A 21299-nucleotide genomic window follows, 5' to 3' on the forward strand; every position below is an offset into this window, starting at 1 on the left:
AGTCAGCATCACGAACAGCGCCCAAATCCAATAATTGATTACTATAGATGATTGAACTGTAAACGGTGTGGGTGGAGTGAAATGAGGTGGCACATTCTAGACTTCTTCATGGTTATTTCAAAAGTTTAATGATAACATTATGGCCCCATCTCAAGCAATTTGTGAGGTAATTTTGAGAATTGTTATTCTTGGAAATCGGTCTTTAGATGTCGTTGTTTATTTGACTGGGAATAGACATTTAGGCAAAACAGTTTATGGAGAGGCAAGCTAGCACTGAGAAGATATTCCAGCAAGAATTCGGAAGGTGACTCAATCTTTTTTATCAATTTCAATCTCAAACTACGTTAAATCACAACACACGGTATAGCACCAGAGAGTGCTGATCACGAGCTATGCCCACCAAATGGCCGTATCAATCATCTTGAAAATACACACCTCTGAGACTTCAACAATGTTAAAGGGGAAAGCTATTTTTTGGTTTGCCGCAACATGCCTACGTGGAAATTGCACCAGATGATACCAACTATCCTCAAATAGGATTCAGTGACATTAATGACATAAAAGTAATGGAATAAACAAGACTGAATCGTCCTCGAATGCATCCATCGTCTCTGATGGTTAAACTATTCTTGCGGCACAATTTTATTTCATTCTCTCCTGAGTAACTAATTGACTTACTACACATCAGTTTTTCTTCATTTCGTGAAGCATTTCACCAATCTGAACAATAACGAAGGTAAGAAAACGCCCCTGGCAACCAGGTTAACACGATTTCTCGTTGGTGGGAACTTCGCAATTGGCTTGGGAGTTTCACTTTCGTCTTGGATTAAGCGGGAGTGGTTGGGAAGTTTTTGTCAAAGTCAGTATTAGTGGATACAAACATGAACAAATACTAGATGAAACGGTTCTTCATCTATCATGCCATGGCGATGGAGTTTGAAAGTCTTGGATACAGCAGGCTAGGTCGGTGAATTTGTTTTCAAATGATCTAAACAGATCTGAGAGTGATCCAAGCATCATATGATATTTCAAAGTCATTTTCAACTTACTCAAAATCAGTGATGACACGGGTAAAGAATTCCAGAGCTCGTCTCTCCTATGTGAACTACAGTACTACACCCCATGCATGCACTCAATTGCCTGTGAGAAAGACGCCGTGAATAGTCGGGTGCCAGGAGACATGGCAGAATCGCACCAGATGGTCCCCTACCCGGGTGCTAATATGTCTCAATCAATATATTGAGAAGATGTCATTAACACCCAATATCAACAGAGGGAGAAAGACATACTGCTGGAAGTCAGAAAGCAGTGTGAAGATCTAGCGATGGGGGATTGGACTCGTAACAGGGGTTTATCTTTCTTCCTCAGCGTTAAGCACTTCTTTCCTGATTATATAGGTCATTGCTTTTCAGGGCATTTTTAATATTTCAAGACTGCTGCCACGTAGGATAATGCTGTTGATTTCAGTCAATAGAGGGCAGTCTTCTGCCATTTTGGCCAAAAATATTTGTTACCAGGTTTTTTATTGTAGCACTTCAGTTGATCAAAATTCTGTACAGTTGAGCAAAGAACTGGCTCCACACATCAAAATCAATTTTGCTTTCGATTTCACAAGTAATCGTTTCCGTCATCGTCTTTTCTGCATTATTGATTTCAATATATCACCCACTGCCTGATGATACACAGCTAACAAATAACAAAATCAATGGAGCCACATTAATTTCGCTAATGTTCTTAAATTGATTAAATGTTTTTTAAAATTTTTAATGTCGCACCGATATCGATATTATTTTCTTCAGAGTAATTTGCTCCACAGAAAATGTTGGTTGTGTTTAGAATGGTACAGTACATCCCCTTTATTTTTCACAACGTAACAATTTAGGTACCACAGTGGGTGAGTATACCCTCAATGATCTTTTCTGTTATCAACACTGGTTGTGCAGAATCCAAAGACGATCACCTGGAATTTTTGAATATCAATAGATTATTGCCAAGCACACTAAAACCATTAAGATCAAATTATAATGATGCGCTGAACTGACTAAATTCGTGGAAAACACATCAAGATGGGCATGTTCATGTTCTCAGAATCCGAAGATTCAATCACCAGTTATTTAGCTCAGAAAAGGTGGGTTTGAGGACATGAAAATTTCATGAGCACAGCAAGGTGCTGCCATGGATACATCAATGAGAAATCCTGGATAACAGAAGACCATTGTTAAATGTGAGAAAACCCTGATTACTGTAAGAAGATACAGACAAATTAAGATGGATTGAGGTGCGTGGACATTTATATTGATACAGGGTGTCTCAAAAAACAGGACAAAGACCCTCAGATTTATTGAAATACAGTGTAACAGAGTCAGAGAAACATTGTGAAAGGAATAGGTACTAGCGGTTGTTTTGTTTAGTATAGCCCTTTTCACTGAACAGAGTACAAAAGCATTTCACAACAATTGTCTTCTAAGGCCGAAGTTACATAGACCTCATTCGTTCATTTCCCAGGACTCATTTTCCCCTTTTGCTTTCGTTCCCCTGTAAAAGCACGGCCTTGTGGTGGCATTCACCGAGGAATGAAAGAAAAACCCGGAAAGTGACTCGTGGTAAATGAACGAATGAGGCCTATGTAACTTCGGCCTAAAGGATCTCCACTCTGGGGTATCAGTGGCAGCTGTCATTTCAGCACACACATGAGCCAGACTTATGACGCAAAAATATTATGCTACCAAATATAAAGATGTTTATCATATTTTGAACGCAAAGAGACGAAAGTGCATTGCTCAAAGTCAACTAACGCACGCCTGAATTTGTATTTTTGTTTTGCAACACCCTGTAGATGTTTATCCATCAGATCCGGATGTACCATAATGATAATTGACTATTGTTCAATTAAGCCATATAAATGGATCTAGAGATGTGAATAAAGCAATGACACCAGGATGTACTGATCGAACAGATATATGAGGTCACCAGACTCACCCAAGGCAGCAACTAAAGGTCAGTTGATATTCAAATAATACAAACCAAATGACAATTTCTTAAACTGAGCATGCCAGTTGTGGACAGAATGGGCAAACTATTCAGCTTATTGGAGAATACATTAGGAGAGCCAAGTTTGGCCATATTCACGACAATGGAGATCTCATCCTCAGACGAATTCACCAAGAAAACTTTCACAAGCATTCTAGATCTCATCACGTAAGACTGCTGTGTTACCCATGGTAATAAATTTCCGTTCCATGGTCTTAAAAATTCATGTAGCATCCTGTGTCCATTCATAATATTTTCTTAATCATAGCGAGTAGCTTGAGTTAATGAAATTCTCGAGTGACATTGGCAATGCTGTACATAATGGAATATCTTATGAAGTTGCATAAGGGTTGAACATTCTAAATTTTCTCTACGGCATAAACCTTTTTCTCATAATATAATAATAATAATAATAATAATAATAATAATAAATACCGGATATTATAGTGCCTTGTACAAGCTAAGCATGCTCCAAGGCACTTTACAATTGAGTTAGAAGCAAATACATGTATTTGGATTTAAAACAGTTTGATAGTGGTAAAACAGATTGATTAAAAAAATTGAGTCTCTAAAACATATATATAACCATGAAACTGGTTAATCATATCCATGAAACTGGACAACACAAATTTAAGGTGGATAAGACAAATGCTGGCTTGATGATCATTCGATGGTGACATTTGGAAAGTTGAGACAACGGGATGAGCCATATTATATATATCAATATTTACAGAATGGGTTAGGAAAGAAGGTTGAAAATTATTACAGCAAACAAGATCTGGAAGTCGAATCATAAAATCTTCTTCGCTAAAGCTAATGCTAATTATCATCATCAGCATCAAATTGTTTATAACTCTTCTGGTTCTTCAAAATCTGTAAACTGCCATTCCACCAACACCTGCCAAATCTGAAACAGCCAGCATGCAATTTAGAAACTGGATCGATAAAACAGGTAATTTGTAGTATCATATTCGATATCAGCATGAAACAAGTGGTATTCACATGCTTGATACGCAGTGTTTATTTTCACTCGATACATGACATGTGCGTCTTAGGTCCGTGTTATCACGAACTAGCAATCACTTTTCTTAGTCAACTTCCTTGTTCTTCAAGCGAATCTGATGGACCAAACCGTTTCATTGCCAAGCACTTTAGTATAGTGACCCAGACTATATGGGTCATCCCGATGCACCCTGGTTTCTGTGTTCCTGGGTTCCATGTTCTCCCTGTGCGCCACACATTTTGTTATTGACAGAGAAGCTACCACTGCCTGCTGTTACAGACAGACAATCAGCCTAACTGGAGATTTCCTTGGGGTGTCTTCTGATTAACCCTGCAAGCCTACTTGAAACCAGACTGCAGGATGCATTGCGATGTTGTTGCTCCCAGCAAAACAAGATACACATGAATCCAATAATGACAGAGCGCATACAAAGGAAAGTGCAGCAATATTGGTTTCTGATATATTTGATGATTGTATCATCGAGGCACCTCAACATCCAGGGGGCATATACAGCAGACTCTCATCTTTCCTTTGAAAGGTGATGGCTACTTCAGTAACCCTTGAAAGTTGAATATCATTGTCTACTAGACCGTTTGAGTGATGTAGGCCACATGGTCCTGCCTGTTAGTCTCCTTTAACAAGAGACAAATCGAGTGCCAATCATAGATGATCACGAAAGTTAACTCGATTGCTTTGTCATGTAGACAATATAATGCTAAACTTCAGTAACCATTGGTTTCCGATATCTGATTATTGTATCATCTGGGCACCTGACAAGATACCCACACCCAGAGGCAATGTAGAAACAGACTCTCATCCACCCTTTGAAAGGTGTAAACTACTTCACAGCAACCCTTGAAAGGCCAGGCCTCTACAGCAGATTGAGATATCACTGTTAACTCTTAGGAGGGGAAATTCCAATTGAAAAGAGACAAATGAAAAGAACAGAAGATAATGTCAGGCAGAATGAAATAGAAGTCAAATAACCAAAAACAGACTTCACTGCTTTAGAGATGTATCTTTACAGAGCGCTAGTATTTGGTGGAGCAGGGCAATCCTTGGCCATCTTTGTTTGTGCTCATAACCCTTGAGCGGTGAAGAATCAATAAGCCAATACAACTCTTTTGAGTGGTGTCATTTTTCTATACCCTTGAAAGGTGAAAACAAATTTGCTGCAATTACCGTGACGCCTTGTAACGTGTTGGGGACAATTCCGTGCCCTCAACCTCATTACACTGACATATTGATTCTCATTGATTTCCCCCAAGGTCGAAATTATCAATATGCTGCATCGCAGTAATCTTCATCATGATATGACAGACGTGCAGTTAATGCAGTGGCACAGATAATGCCAATATAGATCAACCGTGATTACCAATCTATCTCTCCCTGTACTGATTTCCTGAGGTGTGTCGACATCTCAACCACACAGGGCAGTGAAACTGGGCAACACCGAAACAATACATCTTAAACATCAATCGGCCTTGTCTTTCCTAATCATGGTTTCCGTCTTTCTATGATCATCTGTTTATACACCACAAAAGCAAAGAAATGCTTTGTGGTCAACCTAAGAAGAGGTATCATTAGGCAAAGCTTTCCATAGAGTTTTGTTACAGCGACCTGCAATAAATATCTTGTTTGCAGTGGTCATCGCTGGCACCTGCAACAAGAGTGATCATCACTGGCAATAGAAGAAGCAAAAGCATCAATGTGAAAGTCTAACTAGGTAAATGCTGAAGATAAGAAGTAAAAGCAACAAGGTCATTGATTAAAAAGAAAAATTACAGGAAACTTTCTCATCAATCAGCTTCGGCAATGACAAATGATTGAACCATCTTCTGGGCACCAATTACGGAACCTGAATAATTGAAGACGACATAATTTCCACGAGGAATCTGCACATCAAATGACCTACTCAGGCACCAGGCGATCAATAAGGGCTTTGATCTTTTTGAGAGAGGTGGGTGAACTTTTGAAACCATGCGTGGATAAGGAGAGCATCTTATTTTCAGCGGTGTTCCGAGATTTATGGAGTGGAACTTTATAGGGAAATATAAAGATATTTTCTAACCAACCTTTGGAACACTCCAATTGGATAAGCAAGGCAAGGCCATGCAAACACCATAATTGCTTTTTCTTCACCGGAAGAGTTCACCTCGGCCATGATTTCTGCCAATTTCTCAGGGAAAGACAACAAAATCGTAATTTCCTTGTCATCTGATTGGCTCTTTGACAAATGACAGCAAAAACTGACCAAGTCAAAGACAAATATCAGGCCGCAAACCCATTCAAAGAACATCTCCAGAACAGAAATGAGACAAGATTGACAAGAAGTGTGCCAGCTAAACCTTAGATACGTCACTCAGAATCCAATTAATTAAGGTTTCCCTGGAGTTTTTACATTTTATTAAGGAACAACATCAAAGTACCCCACTTGATGCTGACCGGAGCGTAATAAGAACTAAATTAATTATTGCTTTCTCGGGATTTTAAACCTTACTTTATAACATTATGAGAATTGGTGAATCAGGTGCACAGCTTTACGTTAACTTGGGTTTAGAATTTATAAAGATAGTCTTTTTAGGGGACAGATGACGGTAACCTATCACACATCCACACATGAGGACCAAGGACACAACTGATAATATCGACCCCACCCTTCCTTGGATCTTGTGCTTGCCCGATCATGATGTCTCCCTGTGCTAGTTAGAGAGGACAGCCCTTTCTATGTACCGTCATATACGGACTCTGAAACATGATCAGGAAGGTTGCAATTTGTGAGTTTATTGGTCCCAGGCGGATGGATACTGCCTCTTAATGGGTACTGGGCAGACCAGGATCACTCTCATGATGATCTTTGCCATGTCTCATGATTAGACTGAGTTAAATTATGGACCAAGAGGTCATTTCTGGAAGGAATTGTTGCTTGTTAGCTGGTAAGGGAGGAGTCAACGGGGAGATGTTAACTGCAAAATCTTTATTTTTGAAATTCACGAATTTCAGTAGAGGCATATTCAGAAGGGCACACACTGCACTCTTCGACCCAAATAAGAAGCAATTGCTTTTTACATTTCCTAATTTTCATCAGTTTCAATCATGGAAAAAATGGATGTTGGCATGACAAGACGCTCCTCCAGCTATTAGGCCAATTGATTTTCCTTGAATTACTGTTATACTGCAGAGTTGCGTGGGGTATATTTATAGCCCCAGAAGCCATATTGAGTCCATCATGTGACTCAGATGAAAGTCAACAATAATTGATACCCACGTTATAGCCTTTTTCATCACCGACCAACAGATTAGATCCAGACTAAAAGATCGATGTTCAAATGAACTGATGTTGCAGCTGTGTAGTGTTACTTTTCAAGAATATAATATCACAATTTTAGGGGACACAATGATGTTGAAACCTCCTGAGGAGAAAACTGCCAAGAACAAACACCATGCTAGAATTGCAAAGTGCTGTGAGATTGATCTGACAGACAGACTGACCTTTTCCGATTATGCCAAGTGGTTTTTTAGAAATCTTTTGATGTTCAAATTGTATTTTGATTCTGTAACCTTTTCCTCCCTGCTTTAGATCCAGTACAGAATGTCAGCAAGTGTGACAAGAGTGACTATTTTGCCAAAAGTGTAGCTCTGGGTGGAACACAGCCTTCCATTCGATTCTACCCAGGGGGAATGATGGAACCGGATGCAGGTAGTGTTACACAATCACTCATCTTTATTTCTTAGGTTCTGTATGTCTGAAAATCATACGAATCTCACAAAATGGGAACTCCATGACTCTGATGAGCAACAAGAGGTAGTCTGGCAACTTGTACATTGGAGGATAAGAAGCCAATAGTTATCAACTCAAATCATGGCTAATTCACAATCATAACATGGTCATTACATACATCATCCTTCAACCTGCATCCTTATAGCCTATGTAAAGTATCAACTGAACAAGCACAGTAAGGCATAAATATGTTATATAATGTATTACATGTACATACAAATGTACATTATGAAACGTAAATACTATGTAAGGATACCTAAATTCTAAGGTACATTCCTTGAGGAAATAGCATCTTTCTAGCAGCATCTGGTAACATGCTCTGAAACCACCACCCCCGGCTAGGCCGGTATAGCCAACAGATGGTCAGGAACTGTCTGGGCAAACAGAATGATGTATGTAGGCGTAAAATGTTTTCGATAGGGTTTCCACTAACAAAAGTACTGCTAACGTGTAGGTTGTGCAGTTAGCTTACCTGAACAAATTTAACAAGTTTTTTAAAAGTCTATCAGTTAAAATTTTACACCACTACTTGGTGGTATATTTTTACTATAGTCTATTGCTTCTCCGAGTTCACGTATTATACTGGTGACTGCAAGCGGTGCACCTCTCTCTGGTACAAATGGAAGGCAGGGTGATAGTGCAAGACTGCCCCAAGCAGCCAGATACATGTATGTGAACTTGCCCACGGCAAAATTTAGAAGTTCATAATCCTTTTACAGATGCAATATGAAATTGCCAGACACAACACCAATATTACCCGAGGTCATGCTTTTTATTTGCCAAGCAAATTCAAGCATCCAGAAAGATTAAAATCTAATTTAGTTTTCGACATGAGACATTATGGCCAACTTCAAATAAGGCAGATCATATGAGGTGGACAGATGCAAATATGCTCGCTTTGTACTCAAGTGCTGCAAAAATGAGCAGTTTTTGTTGCTGTGAACTGCGATTATAATCATTGACAATAAGATCTCTTGTCTGCAGGTAAAACCAATGATTGCAGGGTCCGATATTGATTGCAGGTTAATGCTAACACGGACTCTTGTTGCAGATATCTGCGATTACCACAACCCAGCATATATTGCTGGTAGCAGCCATTTAAAACCTCCGTTTGTGGGATCCTAAAATATGAAGTTGAGGAACGAGTTTGGTAAGACCACTAAATGAAAAAAAGGATTCATACTTACAATTCCATTACTAAATAAACTACTTTTTGATCTTCGAAAACATCTACAAGTCGTACTATATTTGGGTGTTGTAATCTGAAAAGACAAGAGAATTCATGGTTAATAACAACAAATCACAGATAAATAAATATATGCAATGGGGGGGGAGCATGTGGATCAAAGCTGTGCAGTATAAACTTCACTGTATCATACTATACTTTGAGGACTGTTTGTCTGTCGTCTGTCTGCCTGTTTGTCTGTTCGTTCCATTTCTTCTCCAGGTCCTTGGCCTACCCGCTGACTGCCCTTAAAGGTTGACAACGTCAAAGGTCAAGGTCATATGGTCAAAAGTCAAGGTCATATGGTCAGAGTTACGCACACTGGCAAGTTGCCACCAAACTCATGAACCGCCAAAATCGATTTCCACCAAATTTGCTAGGCCAAGCTCAGACAGAGTTTATTAGAATTTGCAACACCTTAGTCACAATCACATAATAATGAATTGCCCAAGTAATCGAGTCATCCACCCTAAGGAAATGATGGATGTAGAATTACCTCGATGCATAATTTATATCAGGAAGAACTGACACAAATCACACAGCCGCACAGCTGCTGCAATTCGAATATGAATATCCCACGAGGGTGGCGGGTAACTGACTGAATGAGAGCACTTTTTATCATATTATCTGTTTTCTTGTAGAAATTCTGTCTTAGTAGTTCTTTTTCATTTTCTTCTTCAAGGGGTACCAAGTTCGTATAATCGAGGGTAAAAATGCAGTAATACACAATGCCGTAGTGCAGTAATCCGAGTACCGAGTATCACCTTACAAGAAGTATCCAGTAGATATGCTCACTATGAAGAAGTGTCATATATTTTATCTTAACCAAACCAATGCCAAGAAATTTGTGTCGGCAATTCTTGTTCCTTTTCTTCTTGTTTGCCAATCATATAAGTTTTCAGAGAGTATCAGTGCAGTTTTCTGGATCATAGACCAGGGATGTTTCAATATCTGGCCAACAAAATATCATCCTTGATTCCATCTGTAAATCAGCATTATTGTCACCTCCGCAATACAATTTCCAGAAGATGGGGTCAAAATTTACTATAAATGTGCCACAGATGAACATCTTACACATTCCTAGATGTTTGTTCTGCTTCAGACCAAGCCACAGGCTTCTAAAGAGCTAATATAATTTTGAGCCACGCAGCCATATGTCCTGGGGACACACATAATCCCACATACATGATTCATATGTGGAAATGGAATGTCTGACTCCCTGAAGGCAGCCTGTGGCTCCGAGAGTGTCCATACTAACCAAATTGAGCTGCCGTAACAAGATAATCAGAGAGAGTAGCTCGGAACCACACAGTCACGTCAGTATCTCTGCTGACAAATATATTGGGATGCGGTGTCTGTTGGCGAATAACTGCATGGTTTCTAAATTGAAATGGTCATACAAGTAACAAGGCCAGTCTGCTAACTGACTCCATCAATGCTACTGGAACATGCCAAAGCCAAACCAACAAAGAAATCTGATAAGCCAATCCGTCACATCGCAATGAACATGGTCCTCTGTCCCTGATAGAGATAACTCATCGGATTGATGTGATATGGTTACAAGTCATAAGGTTTGAGGGGGCAACTGCTGGGGGCGATATCTGAACTAGGGAAGTTAGGACCTGATTACAGTAACACTGCCAGTCAGATCACCAACTCTGCCATCGAGGGTCAACCACTTCCCAACTGTCAATTCCCCATAGAGAAATCTGACAAGCTATCAGAACCATACAAATTGGTGTGATTGGGTGACAAGTCACCAAGGAGGGATATCGAACTCTGGTCTTAATGTACGAGAAGATGTGAGCCAGAGAGATCCCTGTGGAGACAGGAGGACAGTGGTGCATGACAAGTTACAATGCAACAGGGAGGGTGACTTGAATGTTCTGTCGTAAAGCCTTGATAAACCACCATGTCCAACAACCAGGCATGTGGCAAAAGTCTTAACCACTTGCTCTAAATCCACAAATTATCGTTCTTATACGCAAAAACAGATTAGGTAAAGCTTTTTTTTATTAGCATAGCCCACCATTCAATAAACCAACTTTACCTTAGGTCATGAATATTTGCACAATAATTGATCTAATATTTTGAATTTTTGTGGACAATTACAGCAGTGGTTTCAGCCTAAACCAAAACATGAAGGTATGCAGTTTGATCGAGAGATTTGAATTGTATTGCACTGCTCTCAACTGAATTTCAGTTGCGCTCTCTCTCCACTGCTCTCTCTCTCTCTCCATCAGTGCCAATATTCAGAAAGTTCTGAAACCTATGCTGCTATTAAGTCCAATGAGCAGACTGCCAACTGCATTTAGGCACAAAAAATACAAATGCCAATCAGAAAGTGAGTTCAGAGGGAGAAAACAAACTTGTAAAAGACGTTGTACAGAAAGGTGACTAGTTCAGATTTCAAAGCAAGGGAAGAGCGAGAAAGTTTTCTTGGTTATCGTTTGAGATAATATCGGGTCGTATGACAACGGCTTAGGCGATCAAGTGTTTGTTCATGTCCATCATGCAACATGCTGTTAGTTACACGAAAGAAAACATTCTGACGTCGTTTCTTTGCTATGCGTTTCTGACAATGGGGAGGAAGCTTTTAATTCCGCACTGTTACTTTGGGATTGAGGAAATGTCAGTCGGATGTCACCAAATTGCATCTGCCGCCATCAGCAGCAATCACAAATGATGCCAGTCATGGTTGGGAGAGGAATGTATAGCCAGAGTCACAATCAAGTTCAAAGTAAATGTGATCGGCTCTGGCTAAAGGAATAGCATCTCGCATTTGGGGAAAAGGGAGAGATGTTTTCTGGAGAGGAATGTAGCCAGACTGAGTGACAATCAAGGTAAATGTGACAAGCCCGGCAACAAGATACATGTGTCTCCTTAGGGAATAGGGAGAAATGGGGATGGTGAAAATATCTGTTTTTTAAATGAGCATATAAATTTTACTCCTAACATTCAATAAGCAAGTGACCCTACCACGCCAGCATTACCAATGCATGAGAAACAAGCTCAAAATGTCAATCAATTAGACCAATAGATTGTGATATAGACCAGGTATCAGTAAACAAGCTCTAACGATCTTTTTTTCAATCGGCAGATATCTCCATATAAGCTCTCATCATCGATTGAAACATTTGAAACCTCACACAAATGTGTAGGTGCAGGCAACATACAACGGTCAGTGTACTCAATGTATGCAATTTCAACACATTAACTTCTTTAGCAAGTTTTTGCCATATCAATGATTGCTGGTGAACTTTCCGATTCAAATACCAGCTGATACATGTACGATATGTAATAATCTTCTAAAAGAATAAACAGGCACAGCCTGCTTGTCATCAAAGGTGAGCGAGTGCGGGCTACCATCTTCAATATTGTCCCTGAAGGCTGTAACCGTTCTGACTCACTCTCATACATGTCTCACCGAGCCACTTCAGTGGCATTTTTTCTCTCGGTTACCCAGGCTATCGCTAGAGTGCTAGCCTTTTCATTCTGACTACAGGTAGTCACGCGAAAGCGGCAAAATGTCATAAATGACATGGGTGGGGCACTCTTCACAGATCACCGCAGACACTGAGAGCAGACATCATAAATAATGGACTTCCAGAAGCACTGGTAATTACACCTTTACCTCGAACCCTCAACAACAAAATCTTCAAGGGTTGTATTTTTGTGGATCGTTTATTTTGCAAATAACCTCCAAATTACAATTGTGAAAAGATTTTTTCAAGCAATTCTCGAGTAACAGAATCTTTTGACAACTTGCGTCATCAAGAGCAAAATTCTCTACATGTATCAATAAAATCATACTTTAACACTGAACCCAGAACTTTCTGTACGTGGGTTTCCCTTCTCCCATCCCATCTTCATGTAGTTACCGAAATCAATTGATACGGATTTCATCATTCAAAACATCAAACATTTCGTAGACTTTTTTGAACAAAAGTGGGCAAATATGAACAAAATGTTGGAGCATTTATCAAGTTCAAGCATTCCAATTCTTTGTTGGCAATAATTCATTTCCTAACTTTGCCTTTAAAATAACACGTTCAAACAACGAAATTATGACTATTACAATTCGAAGCGTTTTTTTTAGATCCTAGATTGTTGCACGCTGGGTATTCTCTACTCCCGGCAATATCACAAAAGCACTTTTTGTGATCAGCAATTTTCAGCCTGCAGACAATTTGCCGGTGTAAAAGGAAATCGATATGAAGTCTATTGGAATGGCTACGAGATGTATGGTTTCTCTATGGAGAATGATACAAACGCAGTGAGAACACCAGCAAACAATCGCGGGTGATGAAAGGTTTACTGTTAGTTGACACTACATGGTATTGGTAAACTGCGTTTATATGAAACGATGAAAGCTTCCGAGTGGGGATTCGATTTGCTGATGAGGACGCGTAGGAATTAAAGCTGATGTAAAACAGATTGTGAAAAATACTGTAAAAATTGCCCGCTTCATCCAACTGATAATTTGTGCTGTTCTACAGAAGCTTTCAGATGGCTTATGCTAGTATCGGGATTACGACATGTAAGCTTGCGATCGATGTCTATGCTGATAATATTTGTACTGCGGTCACTGGAATGGGTTGTCAAGTGGATAACTATTTGACTTCTAGTTTAAACAGCCTTTTGTCTTGTTTACATATCATTTAATATTTATTTATCACTTTCAATGCCAATATCAAATAAATCATAAATGGACAGTATAGACTTTATTACACCATGATTTATTTAGCATTTCATATTCAATTGTTGGTTAATGGTAAATTTTACAGTCCTGCTCACAATGGCAGGTAAATATTTTACTAGAGGATTATAAATTATCGTTCATGACCTCCTATACAAACAATAACAAAGCATAACAGTTGTACTTTCATACTAAAATATAGGTTCGTGAAAAATGTTCAGTGCATTATTTTTGACAAGCTGTCAAGTTTATCGACTACATTGCATGACTTAGCACAGAATATCAAGTAGGTAGGTGCTGATAAGTAATTCATCGCACTCTCATAAATGTATTTTAGATGTAAGCTGGATGCCTGCTTTTTCTAAGCAAAATGAGTTATCATGCAGTCTGAACTTGAGCAGTTACAATGCAGCTTTTACAAACTGTTCTAAAGTACTGGTTTATATGGATTGTTTCATCGAGTAACATCACCCCAGCAGGATATTTCTACTACTAGAAGCAATAGTCTCCCCAACAAACTTGTCTCTACCTTGAATACCTTGGAATACATTGCACACCCACAACGCGTCACTATCAAGAACTAGAAGCGATTTGCGATCCGAACACACTTGTCTCGACCACCAATACGAACATTTATTGATTTTTTATCAGCTTAGTATGTCTATTTCTTGGACATTTTGTCGATGTATTATCTTTCCCTTGATATTGGCATGTGGAAATTGGCCGTTATTTTTCCGACAATCTCATAGGATCAACTGTCTCGGTTACATGTAGCTTTTAGCTAAATGGAAATGAAGAAGTGTGTAGACCAGGAAGCAGACAGCGGTACAATGTTGTTTATGGAGTTGTCCATCCTAAACGCCAATATCATATTTTGTATATCCTGCCCAATTTTTTGTACCTAGAAGTATGTAGAAGCTGTATGTGCTGTGTTGCAGAGGGCTCTAGGAAAATTCGTCCCCGGAAAATTCGTCCCCGGAAAACTCGTCCCCGGAAAATTCGTCCCCTAGGAAAATTCGTCCCCGGATAATTTGTCCCCGGATAATTTGTCCCCGAGGATAATTCGTCCCTGGAAAATTCGTCCCCGAGGAAAATTCGTCCCAGAGGAAAATTCGTCCCCGGAGTATTTGTCCCCGAGGAAAATTCGTCCCTGGAAAATACCTCCCCAGAAAATTTAACAAAAGTTGAAAGTTTCTGACATTACTTTCTGGTAATAACTACTACTTACTACTTTCGACTTTTCTCATTCAGCGTTATATCTCTCTTTACTACCCTACTAGCTAGTTACCTACCCCACTATTTTCATAGTTGGTAGAGGTAGGCAGGCGAAATAATTTATATTTTTTCAAATAAGTATTTTTACTGGTCAGAATGAAAGAAAAGCTCTAAATTCTTCAATAAAATATTTCGCCTGCCTACCTCTACCTACTATGAAAATAGTGGGGTAGGTAACTAGCTAGTAAAGAGAGATGTTACACTGAATGAGAAAAATCGAAAGTTGTAGTTATTACTACAGTCCATTCGACAAGACTAAAGAGTCATAGAAAGTAAAGTCAGAAACTTTCAACTTTGTAAAATTTTCTGGGGACGAATTATCCTCGGGGACAAATTTTCCGGGGACGAATTTTCCAGGGACGAATTATCCTCGGGGACGAATTATCCTCGGGGACGAATTTTCCAGGGACGAATTTTCCTTGGGGACGAATTTTCCGGGGACGAATTTGCGGGGACGAATTTTCCGGGGACGAATTATCCTGGGACGAATTTTCCTGTAACCGTTGCAGATATAAAGTACATAAAGGTCTATAGTCATGACAACTTCCTGAGTGAATCAATGAGTCTGAAAGTATCCAATGTCACAATAAATTGAAACAATTCATGCTGCATGAGGAATATGATTATTACTGAATCAAACACAACTCTGAGTCTGACCCCTCCTGTGCATGTATACATTGTATTTTGTTGTCACATGATGAAGACTATGCCAACCTGACCTCCTACCCCTTGCCTATACTCTCCCTTTAAACAAGACATGTTGAATGAAAGGAAATTACAACTACAATTCATACCTGTAAGCTGCCATCTCTAATTTCACTTGAAGATTGTTCCATGAAATAAAACCTCATCAAACAGAACACAAACACGCCAATATCAACAAACCATCCATAAACACTAACAATATACATTGCTAATTACAATCTCTCGGGCTATAGTAAACATAAAATCTCGTCTTTCAATCTCATTTGAGACACACCCATTTCACATGCATGATATTCCCGAAAGTCATGATAGTAGAATCTAAACTCAGCTGAATTTTAAGCTTATGTCTTGAAATGTAAGCCTGTAACTTCCATTGAATAGGGTCTAATTGTTGGCAACATCTTTAAGTTTCAAATTTGCTCGATCAAACCACAGGCTTTGTACGGCAAGCATCACACATAACCAGTAACATTACACAGTTTGAATGCGACCCAGAGTAAAAAGCATGGCTCAGACTTCATGCAGACACCTGGGATGGCCCACACAGACAAGTAATATCAAGAAAATCCCGTACAACCAATCTGAGTTTTGCACCAATCTGAACTTTCTATCACAGCCCAGCCATTTCCATTTTCATGAAATCTTCTGAATGCCACCAAATCAAGCGTGAAACTCACTGTGTGGGATTCGCTGCATGATGCATAGAAATACACACATTTGATAGAGTTGTACTGAGAAAAATTCCCACATATGCTATATGTAGTTTTCTCAATAAAAACACCCTTTAAGTCAAAATAATTGAATTCCAGTGGGATATGTTGAAAGCCGGGCCAAATCAGTGAAGTCATGCTAAGCTTTGAGCCAGAACATCATGTTCACCTGGATAAGTATCTGATAATGCCATTTATTTTAATTTCAGCTGTCAATTGGTGCATGATAGTACCAATCGAAAAAGCTCCACTAGCGTCCAAGGGTTTTTTTCTATTCATTGAAGCCAGACATTTTGTAATCGAGGCTTTAAAATCAAAATCAATACGATCATCAGTAAAGTACATGTAACATGCTGTCGGTGTTAAAACTGGGTATTCTTGAAATCTTTGAACGCACCTTACAAAGTGGAGGTTTTTCTGGGCAATTCTTTTTGAAAGGATGATGGTTTTGATACCCAGTTCTATACTGACTGTCTATTTATTTACGAAGACTGCTAAAAAATATATATCACGCCATTTGCCCGGGGCCACTTGACAATCATTGGATGACATCATTGCAGCCATTTTGTGAAACCCAATACCACCAAAGCTGTGCTTACGGAGTTCTTGCAAGCACCCATTTCAATAATGAATAGAGATAAATAATGCATACTTATTTAAGACTGCTATTTCATTCCTTAGTGATTCCTCTTTGCCTTTGAGATGTTTCTTGTTAATACATTTTATTGCTCTAAATGTTCCACTTTCAAGTTTATCCTCAGCGAGTTTCACTTCAGAGAAAGCACCACTGAAAAGACAGAAAAATATATTTCTAATGAAAGATATATATCATTACATTTATATCAAAGAAAAGCCCATAGATATGCTGCCTAGGCATGCACGGATCTGGGAAATGGACCTGTTATCTGAGCATGCTATCAAGTGATCGAACAATGCGCAATTGAGAAACTGCTTATTAATACAGTGTTAATTACACCTTACACCTGTCACGCACTTCATGATTTGCTGCATGCAAAGACGTCACTGGCCATTGATTGTCAATGTATGGCTCACATTAAGGATGCATAGCACTAGCAACTTTTTTTCCTAGTAGTAGTAGTAGTGCAGTGACAGTTCACATGCAGTAGGCGAACTGTCCTCAATGTTAACCCTAAAATGTATGAGGCAGCTCAGCTTTAAGACAGGCAATGTCTCCTCAACTGGAATCTCCGTAAGGACCCTTTGCATTCTTTTTAAAAGATATATTCAACGTTCTGCTCTCAACAATCAATAATAGTGAACCAAATAACAACACTGGCCCCATAAAAAGTATTCCAGTTAGTACAAGCCTATGTGTACATGTAGGGAGTATAATACTAAAAGCAATATGTTGGTTTAGAAATCCCAAACTGTCGTAGAAATAGAATCAATCAACTATACAGGACTTCTCAGAGCTCAATAATAAGCTTGAATGTCACTGTTAGAATTCCAACAACAGACCAAGCACTTTACCTATCATGATATAAACATTTATTTTGTGTAGGCAGATGAGTAATCACTCTATTGGCCTAAATGTATCGTCATTTACGTTCCCTTTCATCTTAAAGGAACAACCAAGCCTATTGGTATTAAACAGTTTCACTGTGGCCAATAAGCAATCCCACGACCCTGTCTCAAGTCCCCGCAAGTACCCGACCCATCGGCGACACGAGGACGTCCTTCTTGAATTTTACATGGTATGACGTCATTTTCCAGAACATGGCCGCAGTCTTGTTTTTGGCGCCAAGATATTTGCCCCTTGAACGACCGATTTAAATCTCCGATATAGGCTTAGAGTAACCAGACTAGGTCATGTGGCAATATTTCGGCACAGAAATTTTGTCAGTTGTGATAAATAGAATGTCTCACAGGTAAACTGCATTTCGAACAATTTTAAATGCTTTCTAACTTACTTACTCTTTACACTGCAAAAAACAGAGTAATAATAGTCAAAACGAAGGCAGCAAAAATATGGGCTAAACTTTAGAATCCCCGATCGGAAATGACGTAGTTTGATCGCATTCAACTATAAATCCATTGAACAGTGGTGCTTGGTTAGTCAACCGATGACCTTTTTTTGGGGTGTGATCGGGGATTGTAAACTCGTTCCAAAATATGACATGATCTTATTTAGTCTACATAAAAAGAGATCAAGGAAAGGACACCTTTCCAAATAAGAGAATACAATGTTTACATATTTGCAATACATGTACAAGACCGTAGTACATTGCACAGTGTGTACAGCGAGTATGTACAGTGGTGTACAACAATGTATGTAGATATCATGATAGCCAGTACATAAATACTTACGTTCCCAAGACCGTAGTCATGTCATAGGCCTTTTTGATTTCCCGCGGTGGGTTATCCATATCTAATATATATTTATCTCTATCCGTATTTTCACATTTGTTTTTACCAACAATGAAGCGTTTCATTCTGGCAACAACATTGACTATTAGAAATCTCACATGTGTAGTGACAGTGTACTTTTCGTCTTCTGAGTTGATTGCGAAAACTCTGTGACGTCAGAACATGGCGCTCCTGATTAGCATACTTGATTAGTTTGGCCACATGACTACATTTTCAATGCTTCCGGGTATTTGACAGTTACCATGGTGACTACAAATAGCTTTGGTTTTTTACTCATTAGATGAGAGAATTGATGTGCTTGGCGCCAAAATACGAACGCAATGGGAATGATCATGCATCAAGCAGACACCATTGCCAGAACCAAATGGCATGAAAATAATGAGAGGCATAAATCCACAATGCACTGTATGGTGAACTGTCAGAACTTCACTATACTTCACCATGGTGAATTAGTCTGGTTACTCTAACGGTTGTGACAGTAACTGCAAACTCATCAGGTCTGGTTGTGCAGCATCTGCAATCTCATCAGGTCTGGTTGTGACAGCATATACATTTATGTATATGCTGTATTATCAGGTGTGGTTGTGGCAGCATATTATGGTATGGTTGTTACAGTATCTGCTGTCTCTTCAGGTCTGGTGTTCTGATTTCATGCAACCCCTATATGAAAATGATCAGGTATTCACCATGTGAAAATGAGACACATTTTTTACGGGTGGAGACAAGATACACCCTGTAGAAACGTGGTGCACCAGTTGTTGAGTTACTTCAAGATCAGACGGAGTACGCATAGTGAAGGGGTATGGCATCCAGCAAAGACTTGGTAGGCCTACACCCTCTGGCAACATGGCGAGCTATGAAGCTATGAAGGGGGGGAGGGCACATCCAGAAGAGATACGGTGCACTACTGTCCCATTGGACGTATCAGGTACGTTGCAGCTCCCTGTGCCATCTGCTCGTCGTTAAGAGGGACCAGCTTCTGCAAGACTTCTAACGTATGATGAACTATATGGCTTACTAGCATTGTACCCGTGGCGCAGGCAGGTTCAAATGGGCTATACCTTGAATAGATTGAATTGCAATGAAAATATAATGCAATATCAAAGGAGCAATATCGAAGAGACAAATTAAACCAACCATTTGTCCACAGACTCGGACCCTGTGGCGTGCTGTATGCGTGCATATAAAAGTAAATCAATTGGTCCGAATGAGATGATGAGGCAATGTGAATATACCTCGTTCCTTAGTCAGCAATATGCCCCTTTTTATACGGAGATGAAGGAGAACCCAGATAGGCCTTCACATGTCGTCCTCCAAATGGCTCGGACCAATTGCACTATCACTACTAAAACTTTAAAATGCGTGCTCCTCCTACATGTAGCATGATCTCGGGCAAGGCACTTAGTCGACAGGCAAGCTAGAAGTTCAGCACCGTGAGCAGCTCCTTGATAAGGCCATGCCAAGTTCAGAGTGCCTCTTCAGATACATCAAGTTTTGAAAGCTGTGGTGAGCACATAAACATACCATTGTAACCTTAATTTGAAAATCCCTTCATAATCAAGGGCTAGCTCTGGCTAATACAGTACCAATATACGATAGACCATCAATTTGACCCCAGCTCCTTACTGCGGGAAAACCCAAGTCCAGCAACCAAAAGTATCAAAATACATTTTTGTTTACATTTGAACTGCACACATGCGTTTGTTTACAATTTCTTCCCGCGAAATCTCGAAGATCAGGTGACCTACAATCGTGGATTGAAAATAACATTAACCTTGGTTCAGCAGGTCAACACGTGTGTACAGGCTGTTCCAATCATCCCCCTATAGCCAGCCGTTCAACAGGTAGTGTTAGTCACCCCACAGGGAGTGCAGGTGATTCATTAATCCCCTGCATAACTGAACAGCAATGGCTTGGCTTCCGTGAGTGATAAGGAGAATTGACCGTGTCCGATTAAAAATCCCTCATTACTGCTCCGCTGAAGTAAATTTCCGAAAATAAACATGACGTTGCATCAGGATAACATATCACCTGCAAATGTGCAAAATTTCGAGACGAAACACGACCCCCAAATGGCACTTTAGCGAGCCGCCTTATAGTATTATGATATAGATCTATTCGTGGGAATTTCATTCCCTTATCTGTGAACTTTTTGGTAATATTCAAGAACTCTACCTGCCGTAATAGCAGGGTTTCTCGCATAACGGGAGGATCTCAATCAAGAAGAAGAAGAAGTAGAAGGTCAAATCAATCTCCCGGTCTTCGATCCGTCTGTCGTATTTTGCATGCACCCGCTGAAATTCTCACATAGAGTCAGTAGGTCGAGTGAGACAGGCTTTGCAATAATGGTCACCACTGACAATGCTTGGAGAATGAGATCAAATCTCTATGCTGTCACCTATTAGTGAGAAATATAACTAGTAGTCCCGGCAAAGGTGGAAAATATTGACGTTGTTTACTTCTATCTTCGCAAAAGTGAGTTT

At 39.6% G+C, this 21299-nt stretch overlaps 1 protein-coding gene across 1 annotated transcript in view; it reads right to left on the reverse strand.

The window, feature by feature from the left end:
- Positions 1 to 18948, reverse strand: part of LOC135490757 (calcium/calmodulin-dependent protein kinase type 1-like) — a 32208-nt gene extending 13260 nt beyond the window's left edge. Inside the window, exons 1-3 of the mRNA XM_064776216.1 lie at positions 18757 to 18948; positions 17081 to 17215; positions 9002 to 9076 (exon numbers count right to left, since the gene is read on the reverse strand). Coding sequence (XP_064632286.1) covers positions 9002 to 9076; positions 17081 to 17215; positions 18757 to 18881 — 335 coding nt within the window. The 5' untranslated portion in view covers positions 18882 to 18948. The remainder of the gene's footprint in view (positions 1 to 9001; positions 9077 to 17080; positions 17216 to 18756) is intronic.
- Between the last annotated feature and the right edge of the window lie 2351 nt (positions 18949 to 21299).

Source organism: Lineus longissimus, chromosome 7 (genome assembly GCF_910592395.1).
Source record: "Lineus longissimus chromosome 7, tnLinLong1.2, whole genome shotgun sequence".
NCBI classification, from domain to species: Eukaryota; Metazoa; Nemertea; class Pilidiophora; order Heteronemertea; family Lineidae; genus Lineus; species Lineus longissimus.